The sequence below is a fragment of the Trichechus manatus genome, unplaced genomic scaffold (assembly GCF_000243295.1).
Source record: "Trichechus manatus latirostris isolate Lorelei unplaced genomic scaffold, TriManLat1.0 scaffold00115, whole genome shotgun sequence".
NCBI classification, from domain to species: Eukaryota; Metazoa; Chordata; class Mammalia; order Sirenia; family Trichechidae; genus Trichechus; species Trichechus manatus.
The window spans coordinates 7,272,534-7,300,057 of NW_004444051.1; the positions used below are offsets into that span (position 1 = coordinate 7,272,534).

The window sequence follows — 27,524 nt, forward strand, 5'->3', positions numbered from 1 at the left end:
ACAGAGAAAAATACATCACATCACATAGAGAAAAATACACCACATCACATAGAGAAAAATACACCACATAACAGAGAGAAAAATACACCACATCACATAGAGAAAAATACACCACACAACATAGAGAAAAATACACCACATTACCACATAAAAATGAGCCTTGATGCTACTGCTAGGGATAGAGAACTGAGCTGGAAGGACACTAATGTTGCTGTTGTTAGTTCCTGTTGAGTTGATTCTGACTCGTGGCGACCCCATGCATGCAGAGTAGAACTGCTCCATAGGATTTTCAAGGCTATGACTTTTTGGAGGTCTGTCTTAGGAAGTGCTTCCAGGTGGGTTCGAACCACCAACTTTTTAGCTAGTAGTAGAGTGCACCACCCATCTGGGATTTATTGAGGAAAATAACTTGTCAGAAGATGTGGCTCGAGTCAAGACACTGCCACTTACTTGTTTTGTGACCTTAAGCAGAATGTAAACTGATTAAGTCTGAGATTTGTCTTCTGACTAGTCGTGCTATCTTAGTCATCTAGTGCTGCTCTAACAGGAATACCACAAGTGGATGGCTTTTAACAAGAGAAATTTATTCTCTCATAGTCCAGTAAGCTACAAGTCCAAATTCAGGGCATCAGCTCCAGGAGAAGGCTTTCTCTCTATGTCGGCTCTGGAGGAAAGTTCTTGGGATGCATCAGTCTTTCCTTGGTCTGGGAGCATCTCAGAGCAGGAACCTCAGGTCTAAAGGAAACCACTCTGCTCCCGGCACTGCTTTCTTGGTGGTGTGAGGTTCCCATGTGTCTTTGCTAGCTTCTCTCTTTTATATCTCAAGAGATTGGATTAACACAGTATCTAATCTTGTAGACATCATCAGTATAACCTCGTCACAGTGACAGAGTTGTACAACACATAAGGAGATCACATATAACCTCATCACAGCGATAGAGTTTACAACACATAAGGAAATCACATCAGATTACATAATCATACAATACTGGGAATCATGACCCAGTCAAGCTGGCAGACATTTTTGGGGGACACAATTCAATCCATGACACATGCTAATAATAAACTTAATATTAACTACATTGAACAGACACTAAGTGCCAGGAATTGTGTTAATCACTTTTAATAGATGATCTCTTTTAATTGTAACAATAACATTATTATTATCCCCATTTTATTTAGGCCTATAATGGGGTTGTATAACTTATACAATACCACACAGAAAATGATGAAATGATGGGGCCAATATTTGAACCCAAACAACCTCAATCTACCTGTCTAAACTCATCTCCTACAATTCCCTTACTCAAATCACTATCACACTGACTTACTCTTCATTCTTGGTACAAGACATGTCCTTTCATAATTCTACAGCGCTGCTGATGGGCTTCTATTTCCTCTGCTTAAATTGCCTTTGAACCCACCTACAAGATAAATGAGCCAAATATCACTTTCTATAGAAGTCATCTCTAACTCATCCAAACAATCCATCATGGTCCTAAGATAACTTTGTTCATTCCTGTATTATTGCACTTAAAATGTTACATTTGTGCTTGCTTCATTCTCTTCGTCTATGGAAATGTTGAAGGGTAGACACCAAATTAATTCATTTTTATATCATCAGCACTTAATGAATGTTCAAACCCATTTGTTGAGTAAATGAATATCCAGATAAGGGGCTCTTTAGTTTTCTTAAAGAGCAAATATAAAACATGTTTATACATGAAATAAATAAAATAAGCTGATTTTTTTAATCCCAAATATAATACTTTCTACACTGTAAAATGATCTGAGTTGTAATTAATGTATATCCTCACCATACAGCCAAATGAACTAACCAATTCTACTCAGCTAACTTTAAACTGGAGTCCCTGGGTGATGCATACAGTTAAGCACTTGACTACTTGCCAAAAGTCTGGCAGTTCTAACCCTCCCAACAGGCACCTTGGGAGACAGGCCTGGCTATCTGTTTCTGAAAGGTCACAGCCTTGAAAACCCTACAGAGCTCTTCTACGCTGCACATGTGGGGTTGCCACAAGTCAGAATCGACTCAATGAAAACCAGCTAACAACAACAACTTTAAACTATGATTGCTTTAATGGTTTACCTAAATTTGAGTATTTTTAAATTACCAACAATTCTGCTTTTTAATCTAAATTCGAAGCTATTCTCTTTTTCAAACTAGTTTGTCTGCTAAGTGGTAAGCAAGGTGTACTTTTTAATTTAAGCAGTGGTTATCTCATAATATGCTAGAATTGAAATGATTTTTAAAAATCAGTCATTTATTTAGCAACTAAGGAAGTTAGATAATCATTTCAAAGTTTATATGAAATAATGATGACATAAAAAAGAATTTACATAATTGAAGATTAAATCCCCATGCTGATACTGCCTAGAATGTTTAACTGAGCTGCTCATCTTAAAGGCATTTATTAAGCCAGAATTTTAAAGTTCTACAGTTTAACGATAATTACTTCACAGGTATGAGCTAAGGGTGCCATCCACTTTTCCTATGAATCTTTCCCAACTACAGCTTTATAATATACTAAATATAAACGTTACTTTTCAGTTTCATTTTTACAATATTTAAATGAAAATAAGGTATTTGGGGATTTCACTGAAGATATAAAAAGAACTGCAAATTTCATGACAACTAGATTTTCAGTAAAATAAAGCTGTGCTAACAAGTTCAAAACTGCAATAAATATTTCAAGTTCACACATTTAATTGTTCAAGTTTCACTTCACTCATAATAGAAATTCTCATACTCTTTTTTGTACAAAACAATCATCTACAGCAAGGAAGAAGTAATTAGAATTATATTCTAGCTCAAGCAGAAAAAAATATTTTATATTTAAGTAACACTGCTGTCCCTGAATTCTTAACAAATATTTATGGAGTGAAATCTATGAGCAAGAAATGTACTAAAAGTTACAGCAGAGACTAAGACGAAAAAAGGTTTTAAAACTTTATGTGCTAAACATTCATTTACAACTCAACAGGTGAAGTAGGAGACTGAAGAAACAATGATTAAAAAAAAAAAAAAAAAAAAAAAGCCCTGCCCTTATATTCTACGCCTAGTAACTTTCTTGCCTAAATATTCCAAAGGATGAGGACAATAGGAGAAGCGAAGAGGGGGTCTTGGAGAATGTTGGAAGAGTACAGGATATGGTTGTTAGCTGCAACTCATGGCAACCTCTGCATATAATGGGATCAGACCATTATGATCCATAGGGTTTTCATTGGCTGATTTTTGAAAATAGATCACCAGGCCTTTCTTCCTAGTCCATCTTAGTCTGGAAGCGCAGCTGAAACCTGTTCAGCATCACAACATGCAAGCTTCCACTAACAGATGATGGTGGTTACACTTGAGGTACACTAGGTGGGAAACAAACTCCGGTCTCCTGCATGGAAGGAGAGAAATTCTACCACCAACCATCACTGTCCTCAGAGTATAGGATAGAGCAGTATCAAATTTTAAGGAGCACAAACACTTATTAAAGGAGCCCTAGTGGCACAGTGGTTAAGTGCTCAGCTGCTAAGCAAAAGGTCAGCAGTTCAAACCCACCAGTTGCTCTGCAGGAGAAAAATGTGACAGTCTGCTCCCGTAAAGACTACAGCCTTGGAAACCTATGGAGTAGTTCTACTCTGTCCTATGGGATAGCTATAAATTGGAATCAGCTTGATAGACAGATTTGGTTTTGTTTTAACACTTATTAAAGTGCCCATCGTGCATCAGGCTACACATAAGGGAGGTAGCATTATGCCCATGTTACAAGAGATTGACTGTAAGAGGTTAGTAACCTGAGTTGTTGTTAGTTGCCATCGAGTCAGTTCCAACTCATGGAAACCTCAGGTATGCAGAGTATACCTGCTCCATGGGGTTTGAGACTAACATGAAAAGGTAGCATTTGAGACAGGCTTGTTTGATGACACAAGCCAAGGAATTTTTCACCTTACTCTGTGGCTGCCACTGCCTCTCATACAGAGGGGCAGTAAGAGGTGTCTGAGCACTTCACAGCCCTAAAATTCAGAGGCCCAAGAAGTCCCTGCTGTGTACCCTCACTCCTAAAAAGACAGCTGGGCTGGAACCTAAAAGCATTACTCAGTATGTAGTACAGAATGAGATCCAAATCTTCACCATAACAGAGTTGACAGCTGAGTGTTTTGAATTATTTCAGCTGACATTACTTACACGATAACATCAGAAATGCTTATTTATCTTTGTATGCATCAGAATGTCTAACAAAATATCTGGTAATGTGGCAAGGACATAATAATTATACTTGCAAATATACTGTTACTATATCTATTTAATTACTTTCTCTTGTTTTAACCATTACAATCAGAAAACTAACAAAATGTTATTAGTAATAACTGTATTTCTCTAAAAACAAATTTACTTATATGGAATAAAATTGCACTATTGTTCTTTCTTTCATTCATTCTTTCAAATATTTATAGAACACTCATATATCTAGAAGGTGTACAAATGGCAAAAGTGTTCAGTTGCTAACTGAAAAGTTGGTGGTTTGAGTCCACCCAGAGGTGCCTCAGAAGAAAGGCCTGATGATCTACTTACAAAAACTAGTAAATTAAAATCCAGTCATTAAAAACCCTATAGAGCTTTGGTGAAGGGTAAGACAGTACACAATACTGGGGAAGCCAGTACAACTTGACCAAGGCAAGGTCATGGAAGCTCCACAGACACATCCAAACTCCCTAAGGGACCGAATTACAGGGTTGAGGGCTGTGGGAACCATGGTCTCGGGGAACATCTAACTTAACTGGCATAACATAGCTTATAAAGAAAATGTTCTACATTCTACTTTGGTGAGCAACTGGGGTCTTAAAAACCTGCGAGTGGCCATCTGAGATACTCCACTGGTCTCACCCCATCTGGAGCAAGGGAGAATAAAGAAAACCAAAGACACAAGGGAAAGATTAGTCCAAAGGACTAACAGACCACAACTACCACAGCCTCCACCAGGCTGATTCCAGCACATCTAGATGGTGCCTGGCTACCACCACTGACTGCTCTGACAGGGATCACAACAGAGGGTCCTGGACAGAGCTGGATAAAAATGTACAACAAAATTCTAACCCGCAAAAAAAGACCAGAGTTACTGGTCTGTTTGAGACTGGAGAAACCCCGGGAGTGTGGCCCTCGGACACGCTTTTAGCTCCATAATGAAGTCACTCCTGAGGTTCACCCTTCAGTCAAAGATTAGACAGGCCCATAAAACAAAGGGAGACTAAAGGGGCATACCAGCCCAGCAGCAAGGACTAGAAGGCATGAAGGGACAGAAATGCTGGTAATAGGGAACCCAAGATTGAGAAGGGAGAGTGCTGACATGTTGTTGGGTTGGTAACCAATATATCACAAGACAATATGTGTACTAATTGCTTAAACCTTCATCTAAAGTACAATTAAAAAAAAAAAAGTAAGAAGGAAAAAGTACGAACAACAACAACCATCCCACAGCACACAGTTTCTACTCTGACACACATAGGGTTGCCATGAGTCGGAATCAACTGAAGGGCAACTGGATTTTTTTTTTTTTAATGTATCTCCTATCCAAACAGGGACTGATGATAAATTCTAGACATTACAGAACGAAAGCAAAAATATCCAAGTTAGTTTTTCCAAAAAAAAAGTATATATGTTCATGCCAGAAAAGGTTACAAATAGCTGATACACAGAAATACTGAAACAAATAATTTTCAGGAAATTTTCCATGAGACTTTAACAAATACTTTTTAAAAAATGATAATAAGTTCAAGTAAGTAATCTCAAAGAAAATTAGATTCCACTTAAATGTTCTCATAGTCCATCATTTTATGTCTGACAGATGGCAAATAACAGAGAATGACATGACAAACTTAAAAGAAAGGAATATCAGTAAAGGATTACAAGGTCAGACAGTATTTTCTAAAATGTGTTTAGCCCAAGGGAGAAATTCAAACCTTCAGACTAGAGATAATCTGATAGGGGGATCTAAAAAATGGTTTTACTTATATCAGAACTGCTAAGCAGCATCCAACTTGTGGCTCTGGAAGAACAAAAATTGCAAAGGGATTGTCAAAAATGATCACTTTAAGAGTGACAGAGAAGGCATAAAGAACATATTTTCCTTTATGCCTCAATTTCCAATTTTCCATGTTTTGTCCCCTGTGCTACCCCATACCCTACTACTGTCTCCACTCCATTTCCACTGCTAAAAAAAAAAATAAGTCAATCACACAAATGGGGTCCCCTCACAAAAACTAAGATTTTCAACATCAGCTCACTTCTGTTGTTTAAGCACATGCAGACTCCCTATTATTTACCTTAGTACTTGGTTGATTTTTGTTTTGTTTTTACTCTATATAAATATCCAAGCATACCCTACCCTGTTATGCTTCGAACCATGACCTCACCCCACTAATTTAATGAGAAGAATGAAGCACTCTGGCATGAATCTTCAAATTTCCTATCTTCACCTCAGAAATTTGATTACTTCTGGTCAAATATTTAATTAGAATCTATCATGTTTAGTCATAGCTTCCAGTTTATAGAAAATACATAGGATAGAATAACAGCTCAATACCACCATTACCAAAAACAAAGCCAAAAAAACCAGGCAAATCCAGAAGGTTGGGTATTCTACTGGAGAACTGGCCCTATCTCAAGTCAGTGTCCTAAAAAAGAGACTGTGGCAAATGAAATGTAAAGGGACATAATACCAAAATACTCCGCCCTCCATTTTGCCTGATAACATGAAGCAGCTGAACAGCTTTCTCTAAATTAAATCAGTCAAGACCTTTATGAAAAACAAACTGATATGTTTTATACTCTTTCTTGTCCTTTAGTTCTATAGCTAAGGAAGCATTGTCTTTTAGTCCTGCCTCTAAGGAAGCAAAAAAAAATGTCCCTCTTCCTTTCCAAGGCTTACCTTTCCATCTGTGTTCCTGATCCCATCTTAAGATTCTGTTCAAATACTTTCTCCTGTCAGTGTATTTCTTACTCTTCTGCCTCTAAACAAGCTCAGAAAAATCTTTCTATTCTCTAAAGACCAAGCCTCTCAAAAAAGTAATCTTTCCTTAGCAAAACTTACTGATTTCTAACCCGGTTTCTAATTTCCCCTACTCTACTGAAATGGCTCACCCATCCCAATGCTATTTCTCCTTACCAGTCTGAAGCATTTGATGGTATTTAACATCCCATATCCTTGACACCATCACCCATAACTACTTCTGTTTTCTAGATGGTTCCTCTGCCTCCTCCTATTACCTGCATTGATCTCTCCTTCAGTGAGCTCATTCACTCCTGTTCCTTCCACTAAAATCTCTTTTTAGCCTTGTGTTTCTATCTCTGACCTTTCTTAGAACTCCCAAACCCATGGTTACCAGCAACACCACTGGTGTATGATGACTCCAAACCCACATTCTTAACCACGGCACAGCTCTGACATCCTTGCTTTCCCTTCCCAAAACCACCACTCAAGCTCTCATTCCTTCACAGCTAGGTTACTATAAAAGTCTCCTAAATGGTCACCCTGAATCTATCTTCCCACACTAACCCACATTACAACTGGTATCAGAATAATCTTCCTAATGTTAGCTGTGATTATTTCTCACCTTTGCTCCAAACTTTTATGGCTCTCCCTTCCTCTTACCAACTGAACTGAGTATAATTTCTCATCTTGGTGCAATTAGATTCCTTACAGAAAATATAATTTATCCCACTCCTCCTTTGTATGCTGGAAACTCCAGGCAAACTGGAGAAAATTATATTCTTCATAGGCAACTCACATGGTCCCACTCCTATGCCTTTGTTCATTCTTTTCTCTCTACCTAAAAATTCCTCTTCATACCTCCTGTGGTAGACAGAATAATGGCCCCCCAGAGATGTCCATGTCTTAATCTCCAGAATCTGTGAATTTATTGGGTTACATGGCAAAGGGGAATTAAGGTTGCAGATGGAACTAAAGTAACCATTCAGCTGGCTTTAAAATAGATGATCCTGGATTATCCAGGTGTACCCACTGTAATCACAAGAGTCTTTAAGAGTGAAGAGCAAGTTAGAGGCAGAGGCAGATGTAACTAAGGAAGAAAGGTACAAAGAGATGCAATGTTGGTGGCTTCGAAGATGGAGGAAAAGGCCATAAGTCAAAGAATGTAGGTCTCTAGGAGCTGGAAAAAAAAACAAGGAAAAGGGTTTTCCCCTAGAGCCTCAAGAAAGGAATATAGACCCGCAGACATCATGATTTTTTTAGTAAATTTAGACAAATGTGTATCGTTTCAAACCACCACATTTGTGTAAATTTTTATGGCAGTAATAAAAATGAATACCCTCCATATATAATTATCAAAATTCAAACCTATCTTTTGGGACCCATTTCAAATGACACTAGAATGCAAAGATTATTCTCCCTCTGCTGACCACACTGGACAGGATCCCTTACTTCTCTGAACCCATGAAAGCATCAGACTCTAAAATCAGACTCAGTCACTTATTAGCTGCATGATCCTGGGAAGTCATTTAACCTCTCTGAGCTTTAGTTTCCTCATCTCTAAAGCAATCTCCTAAGATTGTTGTGAGGATTAAATACAGGAAACTATATACATTTCTCAGAATTGTGTCTGTTAAGCACTGAATAAAGATCAGCAATTATTAACTTTACTCTCGCCTGATTTTCAGAGTTATGTCCATGGCTGTCATATCTCCACCATAAAGACAAACATGTGCCTAGTCGTGTTCACTTCTTCCACAGGGAGCCTCTGCCACATGGGAGACAGTGTAGAAATAAGAGTTTTATTGGACAAGTGGCTGCTAACCACCTCACCTCAAAAAACAAGAAGAGTATTTTAAACTGGATCAATGAACCCATTGGACTAAAATTTATATATTCAATAGATAAAGATGAATAATTAAACATAAGGTGTAAACAGAAAAGATAAATGTTATTTAAAAAATAAAATATATCTTTGTAACAACTATTTTCTGTTTTAATTAAGAAAAAAAACTAGTAGCAAAGATATATACACTGTGATCAAAGAAGTAGATCTCCTAGCCCATCTAAAATTTAGCATGATCTGAAATTCTTAACTTCTTCAGCTAAAAGAACTAATATCACTCCTTTTATATTTTAAGTTAAAAATGTAACAAAGCTTAACAACTCTGCACAGTATAATGGTAACTTCAATAATTTACTAATACACGTAATAAAACTTGTTGCAAATTGGGCCCTTAGACTAAATGTAAAATGGGAAATTTATGTAAAACACCTATCTCCGTATTTAATTTGAAAGCAATCAAACTTTGAAAAGTGTGAGAATTTTGACTGGAAGGATAATTCTCTACTGAAAGAAATAATTACAGGTATAAGTATAACTGATTTTAAAACATTTAAATGTAAGTGAAAATAAGCAAGGAGCTCCACTGAAGGTGATTAAAAAAAAAAGTGAAATGCAAGCTAAGGTGTAACAGAGTAATACTGTGGACAAATATTCATGGGGATGCTTTCATCTGAGAGCAAGCGATAAGGCTACAGCTGATTCAGGAAAATGATTACTAGCAGAGAGGTTAGAAATTCACATCTCAATTAGACAGCATGGACTGAATTCTCTTAATATCAAAAGTATATTTGCTTATTTATTTACCAGTTGCCATCTAGCTGACTCCAACACACGGGGACTCCACAAGTGTCAGAGTAAAACTGCGCTCCACAGGGTATTTAATGGCTGATTTTTCAGAAGTAGATCACCTGGCCTTTCTTCCAAGGTGCCTCTGGGTGGACTTGAACCTCAAAACTTTCAGTTAGCAGATGAGTGCATTAACCATTTGCACCACCCAGGGACTCCATTAATTCATTTTGTAAGGGTCAGTTCTGTACTCTAATGTGAGCATATGTGAGAGGATGAAGGAGTGACAGCAAACATCCAATGAGCTTTAAACATTTTACAGTGGAGCCTCACTTTAAGAAAAACCAAATCCATGAGAAGGGAAATTTAAATAGTATACATGAACACTTAATATATTATTTAAAATGGTTACCTAAAGCAAATTTTTAAAAAATGTATATGGCAAAGGACGTACTAAATGGCTTTAAAATAAAACATTTTTTCAACCAATATTTATTGAATACACACTTGTACCACACATTAAATTAGGGGATAATAATATAATGATAACTGAAATACATTCAGCACTCAAGAAGCTTACTATTTAGTGGAAAATATAAGTTATATAATCTGAGAAGTGTCAAAATCAGTATAAATAGAAAGTGCTGTGAATGCACAATGGGTGGTGGTAGCGGGAGAGAGGTATTTAGCCCAGTCCTAGAAGGAAGAATAGGTGACCACCCAGAGAAAGAGGTATATGATTGAGTACAGAAGGATTAATAACAAAGTGAATGGGGAAAGTATAAGGCATGCTAGGCAAATATGATAGTATGCATGAAGGCCTGGAGTCAGGACAGAGAACCACCTTGAGTCTGAGAATTTCAAGTAGTTCAGTATGGCTGAATACTGGAGTGAGAGGTGGGGAGTGGCAAATGGAAAAATATGTAGGGACTAGAAAAAGAAAACATCTTTGAAAATAAACATTTAAAATCAACGCTCAATACGTCAAAAGTAGCTGAAAGCCTCCTTGAAGAGACCAAATGGATCCTAACAAATAGGACTGGACAGACCCTGACTGAAATATTAATATATGTAAAGGAATGTGTCTAGCCAAAAGGGGGTTGACCAGTCCTGCATGTACAAAAAGTGAGAGTCTCAGACACATTTTGACTTTGCCCCTCCAAAGGCACTGAAGACAAAAGTGTCTCAACAAGCAAATTCCAAGTATTTTTTTCTAATTAGCAAGGCAATCTATACTGTGAAGACAACTTAGCATAATCTCATGAAACTTTCAAATTACTGGTAATCCTCGACTTACTACAGGGCTCCATTCTGATGATTATGTCAGAAGTCAGTTCTGACGTAAGTGGAACACCTCATTTATTTTTTTAGTGTTCATTATTATTGCCTTTTCTTATCAGTATCTTTATATATCTGATCTTTATTTGTCTTTGGGGGTTGGCATGAGAATGATTACATCAGCAAATTATACGCTGCAACAGTGTATGTAGTACATATTGCTAAGGATAAGATGTACCAAAAAAACAGATAGGTTCGTCGTAACTCAAAAATGTCATAAATCGAGGACTTACGACCATCTCGTTTTTTGTTTGTTTGTTTTTTGTACATCTTATCCTTAATAATATTTATTATATACAATGTTGCAGCATGTAATTTTCTGCTGTTATTCTTAGACATTCACTGAACGATGTTCAATGTTATGATTTACTGTTCAAAACACTACCATTTAGTAGGCTATGGCTTCGTCTACAATGAAGTTGGTCCCGGTGTCAGTGTTGGGAGACATAACAGATAGAAAGTTGGGCAGTGTTCAACTCTAACAACAGACTACAACTGAACTGCGATGCGCCCAACAGCTGTTATGACTCCAACTTCATTGTTAGGACACTGACGTCGACTTCACTGTAGACCAGGCCTATCGCATGATCGTATTCAGCATTTTGTACATCAGAAGCATCAGCTGTTAATTTCATTGTCGAAGTAAATTTTTGATTCGTGTATTTTTTTATGTATTTGTGTATTAAAATATATCTTTAAGTTTATATGTAATGTTTCCAATCCCCAAAGACAAAGGTCAGATTTATAAAGAGACTGATAATAAAAGGCAATAATAATGAATACTAAAAAAAAAAAAAGAGGTATCACACTTATGTCAGAATTGGCTTATGATGGAGTTGTCAGAATGGAACCCCATCATAAATCAGGGACTACCTGTATTCAAGTGCTTTAGAGTTTTTTTTTCCTGCAAGAAAATATTCAACAACTTGTCTGTGTCACGTGTTCAGGAAAAAAAAAACCAAAAACCTGAATTCATGGAGTATATATTGAATACAGTAAAATCTGTGAGAGCCAGAACTCGACACGACTGCCTTCTTTTTCTGGGTATTACAAGTTTTCCGTCTTTGACAGGTTTTACCATTTTTCTACTGCTCTCTATTAGTGGAAAATATTTGAGTTTTCTTTCTCCGACAGGTTTCCACCTGACACAGGTTCCGTTTTCACAGGTTTTACTGTATTATACAAGCAAGTTTGAGAGACACTTACCCAGTATTGATGGAAATGATTTCTATCAGTGGATTCTTCCTAATCTTTGGCAAATCCAATCGTGCTCCCCCCAACCGTTTTCCATTATCCTTTTTCTGACCCAGCAGTCTCACAGAGTGACCTTCAAAATAAAACACATAAATATACATTAGGATGAGTCACACAACTTCACTTTAACTTACTGCTTTCAACAAATGTGTTAATGTTTGCATTTAACATTTTCATTTATGAAACAAACAAAAAATAACCTAGAGAAGATGGAAACATTTGAGTCTACGAAACACCATCAAAAGGAAAAAAAACAGCTGTGCTTGAATCCTACAGCCAAAAGTGTGTTGCTTATTAATATGTGCACAATGATCTGCACAAGTGAGAGAAATAGAAATATCCTCAGAATTAATTCCACACGTAGCAATGCTTCATAGCTTACACTAGATACAGCAGAAAGGGTCCACTTAGGCACTGAACTTGCCTGCCAATTGCATTGCAGAAAAAATAAAAAAGCAAAAACAGATTATCTGCTCAACACTAAATCAAAGGAATGAAGAATTAAATATTGAAATAAAATGACATTCTAGGTTTGGATTTTTAAAAGCAATTTTTTTACACTTATTTGTTTTTTTAAAAAACAAATCGGACAGTTTATACATTTTTTGTAATTTTAAAATTTCAAAACAATTTCAGACTTACAGAAAAGATGCAAGATTAGTATAATAATTCTCATACTCTTTAGATTCCTCAATTGTTATTATTTCAGCTTATTTACATTGTCATTTTCTCTTAATATAGATATGCATATAAATATATACATACACATATACATGTACATATATACGCACACACATACTATTTGTACAGCTTTACTGAGGTATATTTTACATACCATAAAATTCACCAATAGTGAGTACACAATTCAGTGATTTTCAATACTACATTTATAGAGTTGTGCAGTCATCGCAACAAGCCAGTTTTAGAACATTTCCATCTCGCAAAAAAAATTCCCTCAAGCCCGTTTATAGTCCATCGCTATGCTCATACTGAATATACCACATTTTAGTTTCCCACTGTCCAGGAGATGGACATTCGGATTGTTTCCAATTAATAGTTATTAAAATAATGCTTATATGAACATTCACACACAAGTCTTTGTGTGGATATATGCTTTCATTTCTCTTGGATAGATTCCTAGAAGTGTAACTACTGGGCCATGCAGTTAATTTATGTTTAACTGTGTGTACATGTGCATTTTCTAATAAAACTTTATTTACAAGAACAGGTGGTGGGTTGGATTTTGTCCACACACACAACCTCTACTCCAACAGCACTGTCCAATATGGTAGCCACTGGCCACGTGTAACTAACAAGCACTTGAAACATCCTGTAAATATAAATATGTTTAACTTTTTAAGAAACCATAAACTATTATCCAAAGTAGTTGTTCCATTTTATATTCCCACCAGCAATGAATGAGAGTTTAACTGTCTCCACATCCTTACCAACACCTGGTACTTCTTCTTTGCTAATATTCATTCTAGTAGGTAATGGTCTATTATGGTTTTAATATGGATTTTCATAATGACTAGTGATGTTGGTGGCATAGTGGTTAAGAGCTCGGCTGCAAACCAAAAGGTTTGCAGTTCAAATCCACCAGCTACTCCTTGGAAACCCTATGGGGTAGTTCTACTCTGTCCTAGAGGATCGCTAAGAGTTGGAACCGACTCAATGGCACCTAACAACAACAATGATGTTGAACACCTTTTCATGTGATTACTAGCCAGTTTTATGTCTTGTTCAGTGAAATGGTCACTCCAGTCTTTTGCCAATATTTAAAGAAGAATATCTGTCTTATTAATATGTTGTAAGTAAGAATTCTTCATACGTTCTGGTTACAAGGCTTTAATCAGATACACGATTTCCAAATATTTTCTCTCAATCTGTGGCATATGTTTTACTTTCAAACGGTGTCTTTGGAAAAGTAAATGTTTTTAAATTTAATAAGTCCAATTTATCAATTTTTCCTTTTATGACTCATGCTTCTGGGATCATATCTATGAACTCTTTGTCTAGCTCAAGAGCACAAAGATATCTCCTATGTGTTCTTCTATGTTTTATAGTTTTAGCTCTTACATTTAGATCTAGAATCCACTTTGAGTTAATTTTTATGTATGGTAAGTGTTATGGATTGAATCGTGTCCCCCAAAGTAGATGTTAAAATCCTAACCTCTGTGGATATGATCCTGTTTGGAAATGACGCTTTTATTTTGTTATGTCAATGAGGTCATACCAGTGCAAAGTGGATCCTAAACCTAATCACTTCCAAGTTATAAGAAGATCAGAATAGACAGAGACACAAGTGAGGTTCATTAACAAGCTAAGGAACACCAAAGAGCCAAAGAAGGCCTGGGGCTACCAACAAGGAAGGAAAAGACACATCAAAACACTGAATTGAACTTTTAGCCTCCAGAACTGTGAGAAAATAAATCTGTGTTCTTTAAAACCACCCACTTGTGTTATTTCTGTTACAGGAACACTAGGTACCTAAGACATTAAGGGTGTAAGTTCACTTTTTGCATATGGGTATTCAATTGTCCCAGTACCATTTTTGAAAAAAGTATCCTAGCATCAAAGAATTGTTTGGACAGTTTTGTAAAAAAATCAATAGACCATAAATAAGAGGGTTTATTTTTGGACTCTTGATTCTGTTCATTGCTCTATATGCCTTTCCTTATGCCAATGCCACACTGTCTTGATAACTGTAGCATTATAGCAAGTTATAAAATTGAGTAGCAAAATTCTCCAACTATGTTCTTCTTTTTCAAAATTGCTGTAGCTATTCTAGATCCTCTGCATTTCCATATACATTTTAGGAACAGTTTGTCAATTTCCATAAAAACACCTGCTGGGATTTTGATGGGGACTGTGTAAAGTCTGCAGATGAATTAAGGGAGAACTGTCATCTAAACATTATTGAAGCTTCCAATCCATCAACACGGAAGGTCTCTCCATTTTTTTTAATCCTCTTTAATTTCTCTCAACAATACTTTGTAGTTTTCAGTGTACAAAACTTGCAGTTCTTTTGTTAAATTTATTCCTAAATATTTTATTCTTTTTATGGTATCACGAATTCTTAATTTCATTTTGGAATCATTTGTTGCTAGTATATAGAAATACAACCTTTTGTGTATTGGTTTTGCATTCTGCAATCTTGATAAATTCATGTATTAGTTCTAGTAATTTTGGGGGGTATTCCTAAGTATTGTGTACACACAGGGTCATATCATCTACAAATACAGTTTAACTTCTTCCTTTCCAATGAGCATGTCTTTATTTTCTTTATTGAACTGGCTAGAACCCCAATACAATGTTGAAATGGCAAGAGACATCCAACTCTAGGAGAAAAGCATTCCTCCTTTCCCTGTTAAGTACAATGTTAGCTCTGCATTTTTTCATAGATGCATTTTATCAGGTTGAAGAAGGTACCTTCTATTCCTAGTTTGTTGAGAAATTGTATGATGAATGGTTGTTGAATTTTGTCAAATGCTTTGTTTATTGAGATAGTCCTGTGGTTTATGTCCATTCTTTTATTAATATGGTGTATTGTGCTCAGTGATTTTTGGATGTAAACCAAACCAGCACTAATGGGATAAATCACACTCTGAATCTAAGGTTTGCTGAATATGGTTTGCAAATATTTTGTTAAAGATTGTTGTCCATGATATTGGTTTGCAGTTTTAGTTTCATGTGATACCTTTGACTTTTAGTATCAGGGTAATGCTGACATCATATAATGAGATATAAGTATTCTCTCCTCCATTTTCTAAAAGAGTTTGTGACGGATGGGTAATATGCCTTTTTAAATACAGGCAGTCCTCGCATTGCACGGTACTATGTTAACAGAAACTGTGTCCTTACTTTTCAGTTTCACAGTAACTGAGGTCTTACCACAAAACTGTGCAAAGTGAGGAGATGGTTCCAACCTGCGTAAGTTTCATTTACAAGATACCACACAATGTGCAAACTGTCTATATTTGATAGAACTCACAAGTGAAGCCATCTCAGACTGGGCTTTTCTTTGTGAAAAGATTTTTTAATTACTAGTTCAAATTTCTTGTTAGAGATCTTAAGGAAGGAGTCAGTCTGGTAGATTGAGTCTTTCTAGAAATTAGTCCATTTGATCCTAATTGTCTAAGTTGTTAGCATAAAGTTCTTCATAATATCCCCTTATACTCCTTTTAATTTTGTAGGACTGGCAGTGATGTCCCTTCTTTCATTCGTGACTTTGGGGATTTGTACATTATCTTTTTCTGTTTGGTGAGTTTTGTCTACCTAAGGTTTCTTTCAAAGAACCAATCTTTGGTTTCATTGACTTGCTCTAAACTTTGTGTTTTATTTTGTAATTCATTGATTTCAACTCTAATCTCTATTATCTCCATGATTTTGGTTGTTTGGGGTTTAGTTTGCTCTTCTTTTCCTAGTCTCTTGATATAAAAGTTTTGGCCATTGATTTGAGAATCTTCTTCTATTGTGACATAGACATTTAAACTTATAAATTTCCTTCTAAGTATTGCTTTAGCATTTGCCAAATATTTGGATTTTTATAAGATTGTTTCTGTTATAGGTCTCTAAGTTAATTCTACTGTGATCAGAAAATATAACATATTATTTCAATCTTTTAAAATTTATTTAGATTTGTTTTGTGGTCCAGCATATGGTCTATCTTGGAGAGTGTCGCCATATGTGCTTGAAAATCTATATTATGCTGTTGGTAGAAGGAGTGTTCTTTCATGTTAGGTCAAGTTGGTTGATAAAGTTATTCAAGTCTCCTATATCCTGGTGGCTTTCTGTCTAGTTGCTCTACTAATTATTGAAAGTAGGGTATTGAAAACTCCAACTATTATTTTTGAATTACCTATTTCTCAATTCAATCTTGTCATGTTTGCTTCATATATTTTGGGGTTTTGTTATTAGATGCATATACATTTATAACTGTTATATCTTCCTAAGGTACTGAGCTAATTATCATAAAATGCCCATCTCTAGTAATATTTTTTGACTTAAAATCCATTTTGTTCGATAGTAAGGTAAACCATGCCAGCTCTCTTATTGTAACTGTTTGCATGATGTATAATTTCCATCCTTTTATTTTCAACCTACTATGTCTTTGCATCTAGAGTGTATCTGCTGTAAACAGCATATAGCTGGATCTTACTCTTTGGTCCAGCTTGACAATCTTTTGATTGGGATGGTCAGATAACTGACATTTAATGTAAATACTGATGTGTTTTGGGATTCCATGTTCTTTTTTGCTTTTATACATCTCCTGTCTCTTTTGTTCCTCTTCTCCCTTTATTGCCACCTTCTGTGTTAAATATTTTTGTGTAGGATTTTAACTATTGCTGATTTCATTACTTTTATTCTTGTTGTTAGTTATTTTCCTAGTGGTTGCTGTGAGGATTTAAATATGCATCCTAACATATCACAGTCTATTTCAGAATAGTACTAACTTAATTCTAGTAAAAAACAGAAACTTTGTTCCAACATATCTTCTTTTACCTTCCTCCTCCTTTGTGCTATTGTTGCCACATTCACTAACAGATACAGCCATATAAACATAAAACAGTGTTATAATTATTGTTTTATATAATCTTATGTGTTTTAAACAAGAAAAATGTGAAAATATATATTTCTAAACTATTTTATATTTACCATTGCTACCACTCTTGATTTATTCCTAGGGATTGAAGGTACCATTTGGTATCACTTCCTTTCTGTTGAAGAAGTCCTTTTAATATTTCTTACAAAGTAGGTCTGCTAACAATAAATTCTATCATTCTTTTTCCATCTGGGAATGTCACCTTCATCTGTGAAGGACTGTTTTGCTGGCTATAGAATTACTGCTTGGCAGGTTTTCTTGTTTGTTTGTTTACTTTGAGTATTTTGAATACATGCCTTTGACCTCAATTGCTTCTGATGGGAATTCAACTATTAACTGTATTGTTGCTCCACTGTATATAATGGGTCTTTTTTTCCCCCTCTTGTACTTTCAAGATTTGCTCTTTGTCTTTCCTCAGTTTTACTATGATGGGTCAAGGTGTGGATCTCTGTGATTATCCAACATGGGATTCTTTTAGATTTCTAGACCCATAAAGTAATTTTTTTAAATCAAGTTTGGGAAGTTTTCAACCAATATTTTTTCAAACATTTTTTCTGCATTTTCTATCCTCTCTCCTTCTGTGACTCTCATGACACACTTATTAGTATGCTGGATGTTGTCCTACAAGTCTCTGAGGCTCTGTTCACTTTTCTGCTGTTCTCCAGATTGGATAATTTCTATTGCTCTATCTTGAAATTCACTGATACTTTTTCTTCTGCCATTTAAATACAAAATTAAGCCCCTCTAGAGAATGTTCTGTTTCAGTACTGCATTTTTCCACTGTAGATTTCCCATTGGTTCTTTTTCATAATTTCTATCATTTTGTGATTCTGTATTCAAATCACTGTCATAATACTTTCCTTTAATTCTTTTAGCATGGTTTCATTTCATTTGAAGTCTTTGCCTGCTAAATTCAACATCTGTTGACACCCAGAAATGGTCTGTATTGACAGTTATTTTTCCCCTGGATATGGTTACACTCTGTTTCCTTGCAAGTTTCATAATATTTTGTTGAATACTGGATATTTTTGATAATACATTGTAGCAACTCTTAATTCTGACTACCCCCCAAAGGTTGTTGTTTGTGTTCAGTAACTTGCCTGGACTAAATCTATAAAGTTCCTCCTCAGTTTTTTGTTTTGTTTTTTCCCCTAAGTATGGCCTTCTAGAGGTCACCTCTGTGTCTCCGTAAGTTTTGCTTAGTCAAAGACTAGTCACAGGTTTGTTCAAACACATTAAGCGAGTAAGATTCCTATTAACAGCTGATGAATTTATATATGTACCAAGGAGGGTATTCAATGTTCCAGCCACTGGCAAGTGTTCCTCATCTTTTACTTTCTCCTAGGCTTTCCTGGATCCTCTCCCAGCTCCTCTGAGTGCATGCAGGCTCCACTAGCCAGATACATGTGGATGGTTTGCGCCCACTCCAGTCTCTACTGTGCATATACACCTCTTCTGGCCAACTCAAGGTAAGTGGAGAGCTTATCAAGCCTTCTATCTGCTGTATCACCTCTCAGAATTCCCTGTTATATCTCTGGCTATTCTGTCTGTCTACTGCTTGCAGCAAACAGGCCCATAACTTCAGGCTGGCAGAACCGCAGGCCCTCCATGTCACCTGCCATCAAGCTCTCCACTTTAACTGACAGTTCTCCGAATCAACTGAGCTCGCTCTGGGAGTGATGACGAAAACTGCAGGTTTCCACAACCTCCTCAGCCTTGGTTGAACAACCTTGCACACAGAGCAAGAGGGGAGGATGAGGCAGTCACAGGCAAAAACGCCACAGACCCACACTGTTCTTACCCAACATTCAGTTGTTCTCATGAATAAACACTTCTCAATTTGCTGAATGAACTTAGTGGATTTCCAGAGTGCTGGAATAATTTGTTTTGACCATTAGTCCAGCCTTTATCATTGCTTTTGGGGAGAAGATTTGTTGACCTCTTCAAGTCATCATGCCAGAAGCAAATCAAAGATAACTTTTTAAAAATGCATTATTTAAAATTAATTCAAATACATAATTAGTACAGATATAAGATTCTAAGCAATTATAGACATGTTTCATTGCTCTCATTTCAGAAAGACATATTGCTTAAACATCTCCTGTACAGTCAGCTTTTCATGGTCACAGTAATAAAATCATCAGTCATAGCCTTTTTGCACTAATCACTTTAATAAAAAGCATTAAGTAATTTATTCTGAAAATTCTTATTCTGATATAGAAACATAGTTAGAGACAAGCAAGCATTTGATGCATCAGATTTCACAGATTTCACAATAAGTTGAACTCTTCAACCAAAAGTCCAGTTAATGAAGAGATGAGCAAGACTGGCAAGATAACGTAATAGTTCTCTGAGAGATGTCAAAAGTACAACAATGACTATGCAAAGGTATGCTATTTTCATACTAGCATAAGACAAATTTCATTATGTCCTGCTGAGACTTCTCTAATACGCAGCCTGCACTAATATCATTTGATAAATTATTCCTCTTCACTATCTACATGCAAATAAAGGAACACATCTCTGCCTGATAATATGAGTTATTTTCCAATCCAATGATTCATTAAAGAGCTACAGACTTAATAATAGTCTGATTTTTTTTTAAATTGAAAATTATATTAAAGACAAAGTAGAAAATAACAGAAAAGTCTCTCATTATAGCTGGCCAAAGATGAAAGGATATAAATTCAACCATAGAACAACTACTTAAACAAACAAGCAAAAAAATGTTCTACAGAGTAAAAGTTTTTTGTTATACACCAACTGATTTAAAAATTCTGTTTCAAGCAGAGTTGCTGTTGTAAATTAATTCCTTAAGTCCACAGACAATAAAATGAAAATATACGCTATGAATCATTACCTATTACATGTGCAGTTATCAATACTGCTATCATTTAAAACAACCCGAAATATGACAGAATAAAGAATAAAACTGAAGTAGATGTCTTAAAGAAGGAATGTCTCTGGAAAGAAAAAGAGAGGAAACAAGGACTTGGAACCAGAGAAACATACTGAAGGAGTAAAGATGTAAAGGGTATTTTTGGAGTCAATTTACCTTTAAAAGGAACACAACTATATTTGTGAAGGCATCATGAAGCAAGAAACACAACTATACACTCACACAGTGCTTCTTCATTTGATCTTTTCTTTTTTGGCATTGACAATATCTAGCACTGGGATGGGAAAAAACTGATGCTCCACGAGTACTGATTTATGAGCCCTGGTGATGCAGTGGTTAAAGCACTCGGCTGCCAACCCAAAGGTCAGAGGTTCGAACCCACCAGCTGATCCGAGGAAGAAAGATATGACAGTCTACTTCCATAAAGATTTACAGCCTTTGAAATTCTATGTAGCAGTTGTACTCTGTCCTATAGGGTCGCCAGGAGTGGGAATCGACTAGACAGCAGTGGGTTTGGTTTTGGTTTTAGAGTACCAATTTATTTTGTAACTTCTGTGAATTTCCTCACTCTCTGCGGCTGCAGTGAAGGGGAAGGGGGAATAAAAGAAAGAAATCAGGACAACAGGGTTTAAAAGAAAAAGAAATTGAAAATGGTATCAATTTTATATCATTTCAATTCCATGTAATAAGAAATTTGGGGAGACAGGATTAATAGGAACAGATGGGAAGAATGATGGTCTGTGTGACAAGATCACTGATAACAACAGGAGACCACCAAGGAGATGGTGCTGATACAGACACAAAGAGACATGAAAGTTTACTAGAAGGATGAAAAAACATCGTCTGATATATTGAATGAGGCATCCTCAAACATGTTTCCGAGATCTTCCACCTTTTCCAGTTTAAATGTAAGTTCCCATTTCTTCTTTCTCAATAACGGTCAATCATGTCTCAGTGGGTTTATTAACCATCTTTAATAAATATCTCTAAGTTATTTACAACTGTCACATGAAATTCAACCTTGTTAAAATCAAATTCAATTTTAAGCCTTAAAGCTTTCAGTACTTATTTATAAATCAGCTACAAAAACCTGATCCCATGTTGGTTTTTACACCTGATGTAATCCACCAAAGAATCTCACTAAACCATTTTATCAGCTAAAATTATTCTACCTTATAAAATATTGAACAAAAATAACCTAGCTTTTTACATAATTCACTGTTGTGTGGCTATTTCTAAATTAACAATACTGAAAAACCCGTGTGAAGAAAAACAACGGCATATTTTGGACCGTAATTGCTACACTAGTCTAATCAATGTTAAATACTATCTATGTATCTTCAAAGGCAAAATATCTTTTCTAAATCCCACACTGCTAACTGCTTTGAACATTATGACAGCTGAGAGAAAACATCCAACTCGCATATACTAGAAAGTCCAGCCTGTTAACATCCCATGAAGTGAATTATAACGGGCATTCATAACTACAAAAGAACCAGCCCTCAGAACATAAGCACATATACTGAGTGACAGAAATATGACTACCTACAAGACACACATTTATTAACTAAATAATGTTCCCATGCACACACCAATTTTCCCTCCTTTGGCTCTCAGAACCTAGCACCTACAAATTAGCTTTAGTATGTAATTCCACATTAAATAAACACCAACTATCTGGCAACTTGGTCTCCTATTGTCTATTTCTATTTTTTCCTTTATAAAGGCTCTATAAACAAGTAGACTTCCTTTAAGTGGTTTCTTCAGCCATTCACTGTTTCCTTAATATGTGACAACTCGACCTCCACCACCACCAGTGAGGGCTCCTGCCAAGTTTTCTTGATCTCTCGCTGACTGCTCTCACTTCACACAAATTCAGTCCTATTAAGAACACACTCAGAAGACCTGTCTGAACCCTAAGCTCTGGGTCATCCTGCTGGAAAATTTCCTATTAAACTAATCTAACATGATGCTGGGGTCAAAGGGCAGAAGTCAACTGGCAGAAAACGCCAGCAAAAACAGAGCAAATGTACTACAGACACGAACTCTCACTTAAGTCAATTTGGTCAAATAATTTGAATATCATTTGCGACTATAAGACAGGGATGGTCAAATTAATCTGTTTCTCTACAAAATGTTCAGTGTTATTGCTTGGCGTATCCTTAATAGGTATTTTTAACCACATAATTGCAAAGAAAAACAAAAGCATAGCCAAAAGTTTGTCTCTATTCCATTCAATGTCATTCCTTAACTGTACACTCCTATAAAAAAAATAAATCATTCTCTGATTCCCACTTTCAAAACACATGAAAATTCAACTGAAGCCACCAAAAACTGTTCCACACAAGAGCTGAGAAACAAGGAAAGCTGGAGCACTATCCATCTATGTATCTTTAAAGATAACTGACCTAGTTGCCCTTTATTTCATCTCTAATCATGACTGAGTGACTTGTACTGCAGGCAGGATAAAGGCAATCTAAATGGGAGGAGGTTAGAGAGGGACCATCTGTAGCATACCTGTTGGCTGTAATCTTCAACTGCTCCTCTACAAAAACGGCAACGATGAAATCAGTTTACAAACATAAAAAAAACAAATAGGATGTACATTTTACATTGCAATACATTTAAAGCATATGAACAACTAAAACAAAAGTTTCATAAAATAATACTAGACGTAAGCTAAAAAAATTGCAGTACATATGAAATATGATTTTATTAATAATTAAATGCAACATAACAACAAAAAAAAACAGTTTCCATCAAGTCCACTTCAACTCGTGGCAACCCTACATGTGTTAGAGTACAACTGTGTTCCATAGGGTTTTTTTTACTTTTTTATTTTTTCCCATACAAAAATTTATACATACATTCTTATGTGACCCTAATTGCTCTCCCCATAGTGTGACAGCACACTCCTCCTTTCCACTCAATTCCCCATGTCCATTCAACCAGCTCCTAACCCTCTCTACCCTTCCATCTCACCTCCAGACAAAAGCTGCCCGTTTACACTCTTGTATGTACTTGAGCTAAGAGGCACACTCCACACCAGTATCACTTTATGTCCCACAGTCCAGTATGATCCCTGTCTAAAGAGATGGCCTCAGAAATTGTTTTCGTTCTGGGCTGATAGAGAACCCAGGGGCCATGCCTTCCGGGATTCCTCCAGTCTCAGTCAGACCATTAAGTCTGGTCTTCTTACTAGAATTTGAGTTCAGCACCCCACCTTTCTCCTGCTCCATCCAGGACTCTATGTTGCGTTACCTGTCAGGGCGGTCGTTGGTGGTAGTCAGGCACCATCTGTTTTTCTGGTCTCAGGCTGATGAAGTTTCTGGTTTATGTGGCCCTTTCTGTCTCTTGGGCTAATACTTCCCTTGTGTCTTTGGTGTTCTTCATTCGCCTTTACTCCAGGTGGTAGGGACCAACTGATGCATCTTAGATGGCAACTTGCAAGCTTCTAAGACCCCAGATGTCACTCACCAAAGTAGGATGCACAGCATGTTCTTACTAACCTTTATTATGCCAATTGACCTAGATGACCCCAGAAAGCATGGTCCCAAGACCCCTACACCCACTACTCTGTCCCTCAAAGTGTTTGACTATATTGAGGAAACTTCTTAGCTTTGGTTTACTCCAGTTGTGCTGACTTCCCCTGTAGTGTGTGCTGTCCTTCCCTTTACCTAAGATAATTCTTATCTATTATCTAGTTAGTAAGTAACACTCACCCTCCCTCCCCACACTCGTAACGATCAAAGAATGTTTTCTTCTGTGTTTAAACCTTTTCTTGGGTTCTTATAATAGTGGTCTTATACAATATTCGTCCTTCTGTGACTGACTAAATTCACTCAGCATAATGCCCGCCAATTCTTCCATTTTACAAGATGTTTCATGGCTTCATCATTGTTCTTCATCATTGCACAGTATTCCATTGTGTGAATATACCATAATTTATCCATTCATCCGTTGATGGACACTTAAGTTGTTTCCATCTTTTTGCTATTGTGAACATTGCTGCAATGAACATGGGTGTGCATATATCTATTCCTCTGATGGCTCTTATTTCTCTAGGATATATTCCAAGGAGTGGGATACATGGATCATACAGTACATCTACTTCTACCTTTTTAATGAAGTGCCAAATCGATTTCCAAAGTGGTTGTACCATTTTACATTCCCACCAACAGTGTATAAGTGTTCCAGTCTCTCCACAACCTCTCCAACATTTATTATTTTGTGTTTTTTGGATTAATACAACCCTTGTTGGGGTGATATGGTATCCCATTGTAGTTTTGATTTGCATTTCTCTAATGGCTAATGATCGTAGCATTTCTTCATGTGTCTGTTAGCCACCTGAATGTCTTCTTTAGCAAAGTTCCTGTTCATATCCTTTGCCCATTTTTTAATTGCGTTGTCTTTTTGTTGTCGAGGTTTTCCAGCATCTCGCAGACTTTAGAGATTAGACACCGATCGGATTTGTCGTAGCCAAACATTTTTTCCCAGTCTGTAGGTTGTCTTTTGACTCTTTTGGTGAAGTCTTTTGATGAGCATAAGTGTTTGATTTTTAAGAGCTCTCAGTTGTCTTGTCTCTCTTCTGGTGCTTGTGCATTGTTGCTTACGGTTCATATTCTGTTTATGCCATGTATTAGGGCTCCTAGCGTTGTCCCTATATTTTCTTCCACAATCTTGATTGTTTTCGATTTTATATTTAAGTCTTTGATCCATTTTGAGTTAGTTTTTGTGCAGAGTGTGAGGTCTTGTTTCAGTTTTTTGCAGATGAATATCCAGTTATGCCAGCACCATGTATTAAAGAGACTGTCTTTTCCCCAATTTAAGGACTTTGGGCCTTTGTCAAATGTCAGCTGCTCATAGGTGGATGCATTTATGTCTGGATTCTCAATTCTGTTCCATTGGTCCATGTATCTGTTGTTGCACCAGTACTACGCTGTTCTGACTACCGTGGCAGTATAATAGGTTCTAAAATCAGGTAGTGTGAGACCTCCCACTTTGTTATTCTTCTTGACTAATGCTTTACTTTTTCCAGGCCTCTTCCCTTTCCATATAAAGTTGGTGATTTGCTTCTCCATCTCATTCAAAAATTCCAGTGGAATGTGGATCGGGATTGCATTCTATCTGTAGATCGCTTTTGGTAGAAGTGACATTTTCACAATGTTGAGTCTACCTATCCATGAGCAAGGTATGTTTTTCCACATATTCAGTTCTCTTTTGGTTTCTTGCAGTAGTGTCTTGTAGTTTTCATTGTATAGCTCTTTCACGTCTCTGGTTAGATTTATTCCTAAGTATTTTATCTTCTTGGGAGCTACTGTAAATGGTACTGATTTGGTAATTTCCACTTTGAGGTTCTCTTCGTTGGTATAAGGAATCCAACTGATTTTTGTATGTTTATCTTCTATCCTGAAACGTTGCCGAAATCTTCTATTCCAGTAGTTTTCTTGTGAATTCTTTGGGGTTTCCTGTGTATAAGATCATATTATCTGTAAACAGAGATACTTTGACTTCTTCCCTACTAATCTGGATGCCCTTTATTTCTTTTTCTAGTCTAAGTGCTCTGGCTAGGACCTCCAGCACAATATTGAATAAGAGTGGTGATAAAGGGCATTCCTGTCTGGTCCCGTTCTCAAGGGGAATGCTTTCAAAGTCTCTCCATTTAGGATGATGTCGGCTGTTGGCTTTGTATAAATGCCATTAATTATACTGAGGAATTTCTCCTCCGTTCCTATTTTGTTTAGAGTTTTTATCATGAATGGGTTTTGGACTTTCTAAAATGCCTTTTCTGCATCGATTGATAAGATCATGTGGTTCTTGTCCTTTGTTTTATTTATGTGATGGATTACATTCACTGTTTTTCTAATGTTGAACCATCCCTACATACCCAGTATAAATCCCACTTGATCACGGTGAATTATTTTTTTGATATGTTGCTGAATTCTATCAGCTAGAATTTTGTTGAGGATTTTTGTGTCAATGTTCATGAGGGATATCAGTCTCTAATTTTCTTTTTTGTGGTGTCTTTACATGGTTTTGGTATCAGGGTTATGCTGGCTTCATAGAATGAGTTTGGGAGTAGTCTGTCCTTTTCTGTGCTCTGAAATAGTGTTAGTAGTAGTCGTATTAACTCTTCTTTGAAAGTTTGGTAGAATTCTCCAGTGAAGCCATCCGGACCAGGGCATTCCCTTATTGGGAGTCTTTAAATTACCTTTTCAATCTCTTCTTCTGTTATGGGTTTATTTAGTTGTTCTTCCTCTGTTTGTGTTAGTTTAGGTAGGTAGTTAGTTTATTTCAGTTGGGTCGGTTGTGGTATCACCCATCTCATTTCTTCTATGGGTTATTTGCCTCCTCTCCTGTTTTTCTTTTGTCAGTTTGGCGAACGGTCTATAGATTTTGTTGATCTTTTCAAAGAACCAGTTTTTGGTCTTGTTAAGTCTTTCAATTCTCTATTTCATTTAATTTTGCTCTAATTCTTATTATTTCCTTTCTTCTGGCACCTGAAGACTTCTTTTGCTGTTCTCTTTCTACTTGTTCCAGTTATAGGGTAAATGTCTTCATTATCGCCCTTGCTTCTTTTTGGATGTGTGCATTTATTGCTATAAACTGACCTCTGAGCACTGCTTTTACTGCGTCCCAAAGTTTCTGGTAGGATGTGTTTTCATTCTCATTTGACTATGAATTTCTTTATTCCATCCTTAATTTCTTCTATAGCCCAGTAGCTTTTGAGCAAGGTGTTGTTCAGTTTCCATATGTTTGATTTTTTTTTCCTTGCTTTTATGGCTTCATGGTCAGAAAAGA

At 36.4% G+C, this 27,524-nt stretch overlaps 1 protein-coding gene across 9 annotated transcripts in view; it reads right to left on the reverse strand.

Annotated features, from left to right (window-relative positions):
• The window catches only part of CDKAL1 (CDK5 regulatory subunit associated protein 1 like 1), a 926,518-nt gene that overhangs the window by 576,861 nt on the left and 322,133 nt on the right, over positions 1-27,524 (reverse strand). For all 9 annotated transcript variants that reach the window (XM_023738358.1, XM_023738357.1, XM_023738352.1 and 6 more), the window contains one exon: positions 12,172-12,292. In XM_023738358.1, coding sequence (XP_023594126.1) covers positions 12,172-12,292 — 121 coding nt within the window. The remainder of the gene's footprint in view (positions 1-12,171; positions 12,293-27,524) is intronic.